A 4940-nucleotide genomic window follows, 5' to 3' on the forward strand; every position below is an offset into this window, starting at 1 on the left:
AAAGCCAAACCTTATACGTTTTCCATTAAAATGCTACAAGTAGCCAGCATATAGACAACAGCATTTACATTTGAAATATTTTAATATACTTAATAAATGTACAACTAGCCCAATAGAAGTTCTAAGAGAACATTGAGATAGATGTCATTAAATAATACTAACAGCAATACAACAGACATGAAGTTGTTTTGTTTGCTGACTCATGAGAAGCTTGAAGCTATTTACTCAATTTCCCATTCTTTCCTCTCACTTTTTCTTATAGATTCCTAGAGGAATAAGATCGCTATATTCAATAGCATATTTTCAAGTATTTAATGTTGCTTAAAATGAGATAAAAAAATACAGATTAAGGTTCTAATCTTAGCTTCATTTATTGAAACATTTGGAGTATCTACCACATGCCAGGCACTGTGCTAGGCTCTGGGGGAAATAGAAAAAAACAAGATAGGGCTTCTGCTCCCATGTCGCTTATTTTGTGTGCCCTTGAGTATTCTACCTGAGCTCTTTCAGCCTATACCCTGATTTAAATAATACAGTCTTGGTGTGAAAATTAAACAAGATTATCTGTGTAATGAACATAACAGAGAGCCTAAAATAAGGTATGGGAAGTATAAAAATGGATTTTAAAATTTTCTTTACTTAGGTCTATGTCCATTTTTATCACTTTAAATAAGAGTTTTCAATGTAGCTGTAGAACTAGGGAAATAAGTTTACAAACTGTCATTCTCTAAAACTAAAGCTTAGAATTATGGAACTTAGGGTTATGGGTCACAATTAGGACCTACCCCCGTAAAACTTCTCAGGGTTGTTTCCTGAAACAAGACTTTCGTGTAACTGATAAAAGGAATTGCCTTTCTATGGCAAGCAATCTAAAAGATGTGCTATATGGATGAGAGCTAGAAAAAGGAATTGGACCACAGGAAATAAAAACTGGATACTGTTAACCCAGATAATTCAAAAAAAAAGTGTACATGGTAGGGGAACAGTAGTTTACTCCAGATTCTACTATAGAATTAAAAATTCTACAAGATTACACAACTCCTCATTCTAATTCCATTTCTGAAATTAGAAATTAACTTTCTGAAGCTTCATATGTTTTCCAAGAAAATGTTGCTACCAACTAACTTGGATAGGGACAAAAATTTCTTGATGAATGCAAAGTTATATCCCCCTAACAAAAATTAACAAATTGCTCTTAAACTGAGTGATTGGGAATCACTCTGCCAGCTGTGGAGCATCTGGGTAAACTCACGAAATTAGGTTCCTACAAACACTAGACAAATATTCTAAACTGTCCCCAAAGGGCCGCCACCAAGGGGAAAATGAGGAAGTTTAACTATTTTAAGCACTTCATTTAACATGAGGCAACTGTAACACCAAAGTTGTGATTTATTAATCTAGTTGGTGACAGAAGCTGCTCTAAAATTTGGGTCTTCTAATTCATGTTTTGTTTGATTCTTTTACCATCAAATGCTATATTAAACCCATGGGCATATATTCGTATTTACTATACTTTAAGCAAAGTTTTTCCTCATCCTGAAGTCAGCGCTTTAAAGTACTGTTTGGTCTTTGAATTTCAGGGAGTAGTGATTTGCAGAAATGAGAAACAAACTTGCTGAACACAATTTCAGTACAGGTTGAGGCTGATTAATTGGTTAGAATATTAAGTTAAAAAGGCCAAAGTCCAGGGTTTAAACTCCAAATAGCCCAGTTAGCTTTTAAAATGAATATATATATATATATATATATACACACACACACACATACATATACATATACACACACACATACCAACACATGTTGTTGGTTAAAGATTAAAGAAAGCTTTTCACTACTTGGGGGGCAGGGGAACCTAAAAAAGTAAGTTATACTGACAGAAAAAAAAGTGTTTTGTCACTTTGAAAACTACATTATCTTTTCAGCATTCGTAGAAATGAGCCTTTAATAAATTTTTTTTTTAATGCTTATTTATTTTTGAGAGAGAGAACACGAGAGCACAGAGAGAGACACAGAAGTGGAAGTGGGCTCCAGGCTCTGAGCTGTTAGCACAGAGCACGAGGAGGGGCTCGAACACAGACAGCAAGGTCATGACCTGAGCTCAAGTCGGAGGCTTAACAGACTGAGCCACCCAGGCGCCCCAGAAGTGAGCCTTCTAATATGCAAACTATTGTTAACCTCATGGCTTTAAGGTACTTGCAATGTCACTCCTCTATCCACAAAATCCATGACAACACGAGGCAGTTACTTTGCACAATTGTACTTGTAAATTACAATTCCGTCTATTACAAATTAGCACCTAAAATACTATTTTGGACACATGGAAGTACAGATCTGGTGCAAGCACTGGAATTTTAATTTGGTAAACCATACATTCAGGTAATAACAAAACATGGCCCAAAGTGAACTGGGGCCCGGTCTGAGACCTAAAACTTCTTTTTTCCTAAGTGCAATATCATGACCCACACCCAAGAGCTAACAACAGGTCTGTCCAGATGCTGAGACCACGGACTTGAAAATCTCCATCCTTCGCCTTACAGGACTCCAGGGCAGCTAGAACGTCATCTTTCAGAGGTGGGGGGGCCTGACAGAGGCTTTGAAATTTGCCATACAACTCCTCCCAGGGCACATGTTGGGACTCAGTTCCAATCCAAATGCCTTTCTGAAGGTCGTAGCGCAGATGTCGGGCCCAGTCTGCGAGCAGACCCAGATAGACCCGGGAGAGCTCTGGGTGGCGGCCTGCCACCGAAGTTAAAAGCCCGGCTGGGAGGTTACGGCAAAAGGCGGCCATGACATCCGACTTCGTCAAAAGCCAACGGACCAGCTCCTGATCCCCGTCTGCGAGTGTTTTGGGGGTTCCAGGTTCCAGCTCCTCTTCCTGGGGCCGGGGAGACGACGGGGGGAGCAACAGCGCGGCCGCTATCACCTTCAGAAAGTTGTTCTGAGGCAAGCGCTCCCACAGGATGCTGAGAAACCGGCTAGGGCCCTCGGCTTCGGCCTTCGGCACCTCTCGCAGACGCGCCAGCAGCAGCTCCGCCTGGGTCTTCAGCACTGAGTCCTCCTCAAGCACCGAGTTCTCTCCGTAGCCGCTGAGGCGCAGCAAGTGGACAGCGGATCGGCGGCGGGCGAGGCGGGCCAGGCTGCCTTGGAGCGTCTCCGGGTCGGCGTCCGGGACGCCAGGGCCCGGGAAGAGCTCCTGCAGCAGGTAATGATAGGCGGCATCCCCCAGGGCCCGGTTCTCTAGCAGGCGCAGAGACAGTAGGAGGTCACAGCGCTCCAAGGCCTGGAAGTTTGTCAACCCGGGGACTGGAGAGGACCCAGAGCCGCCCTCCAGTCTCCACTGGTTTTGCAACCGCCGTTCCAGAGCCATGCGAATGCGGACATGGCGTCCAAAGCGCCTATGGACGTGGCGCAGGTAGCGAGCCCACTGCAAGGACCTGCGCACTGTCGCGGGGTCCCAGGTCCTGACGTGGGTCGTGCGGGAGACCGCCAGCACCTCGGAGAAGCGCTCAAAGTGCTCCAGGAGCGATTCCATGGGGGCGTGCTTACTTCCGCGTTCACCTTGGAGACGCCGACTCTCTGCGTGCCGATTGGAGCGTCTGTGTAAGGATACGCCTCTCTACAATGCTATTGGATAAAGTCCCTGTCGCTATGACAAGGACGTTCATCCGGGTACTTTGACCCTGGGAAATTTAAACTGGAGAAAAGGCCCCGCGGTTTTACTTTTGCCACTAAAGTTAAGGAGGGAGGGGGGGCAAATGTGGGGTGTTCAAAACAGAGTTCTCTGCGTCACGTGCGAGATACTGTTAGTCGCGAGAGTCTCCATGCTTCTTTCACTTTGGAAATAAGCCCAAGTAGAAATTTCTTGAGCTTGGCCTGAGATGGTCTGTGCTGACGTTTATTGGGTAATGCCAATTGGGTAATGCTGTTAAATATTAAATGAGGGGCGCCTGGGTGGCTCAGTCGGTTAAGCGGCCGACTTCGGCTCAGGTCATGATCTCACAGTCCGTGAGTTCGAGCCCCGCGTCGGGCTCTGTGCTGACAGCTCAGAGCCTGGAGCCTGTTTCAGATTCTGTGTCTCCCTCTCTCTGACCCTCCCCTGTTCATGCTCTGTCTCTCCCTGTCTCAAAAATAAATAAAACGTTAAAAAAAAAAAAAATATTAAATGAAATCTTTAGTTCAATTCAGCTTAGTAAAAAATGTACTGACCACCAATTAATTAATGCCAGGCACATTCTTAAATTCTGGGCCTTCACATTGTTATTTTGCTATTAGAGCTGAAGCCCAGATTAACTGAAGCAAACAAAAAACTTCAATACTAGTACTTTTAAATTTTTTAAAGGAATTTAAATTTTTATTAGAAAATTGCACTTTTTTTTGTTTTCATTATTCCCATGGCAAAATAGCTTAGTTGACTTTCATTTCACACAAAAAACTGAGCAAAATGACAGTTAAGACACTATGACAGAAATATATTTGACTAAGATTGTGGGAAGAGAGGGGAGAGGAAGAAGGATTCAATTCTGGAATGTCATCTGGATTATTCACTCATTTATGCATTCAAAAAATACTTGCCAACTTCTAGAGGTTGCATTGTCTAAATATGACAGTTTCTAACTTACTGATGTTGGTGACATAATTCATTTAAGCTGAATTTCTTTACAGTCCTAAAGACACTAGCCAACACTTTTAATTTAAGTAGGCAGAACTGATGTTTCCTTTTCTTTTGTTTTAACAAAAAGGGGAAGAGAAACAAATTTAAGAGGGGGAAGAGTCATGTTTTATTAAGATGAGCATTCCCACACTTTTTTTTTTTAAATGAATAAATAAAGCAGTGGTGCTTATGCTGTTAATTCGGTTTTATTTTTTTGATATTTTTTAGCCCACATTCTTTTGGTCTTGAAGTATTACTTGATTTTATGCTAAGGATACCGTATCCTGAA

General features: G+C 42.4%; 1 protein-coding gene across 1 annotated transcript; it reads right to left on the minus strand.

Annotated features, from left to right (window-relative positions):
• Positions 1-2241: 2241 nt before the first annotated feature.
• FANCF (FA complementation group F) lies at positions 2242-4150 on the minus strand. Its single transcript, XM_045484792.1, has one exon. The coding sequence runs from the start codon at positions 3530-3532 to the stop codon at positions 2453-2455; it is 1080 nt and encodes a 359-aa protein (XP_045340748.1). The 5' UTR covers positions 3533-4150; the 3' UTR covers positions 2242-2452.
• Between the last annotated feature and the right edge of the window lie 790 nt (positions 4151-4940).

This window comes from Leopardus geoffroyi, chromosome D1 (assembly GCF_018350155.1).
Source record: "Leopardus geoffroyi isolate Oge1 chromosome D1, O.geoffroyi_Oge1_pat1.0, whole genome shotgun sequence".
Classification (NCBI taxonomy): domain Eukaryota; kingdom Metazoa; phylum Chordata; class Mammalia; order Carnivora; family Felidae; genus Leopardus; species Leopardus geoffroyi.

What these genes read in the sequence shown, in the direction of transcription:
- FANCF (XM_045484792.1), bottom strand. Translation starts at nt 3,532, where the DNA reads ATGGAATCGCTCCTGGAGCACTTTGAGCGCTTCTCCGAGGTGCTGGCG.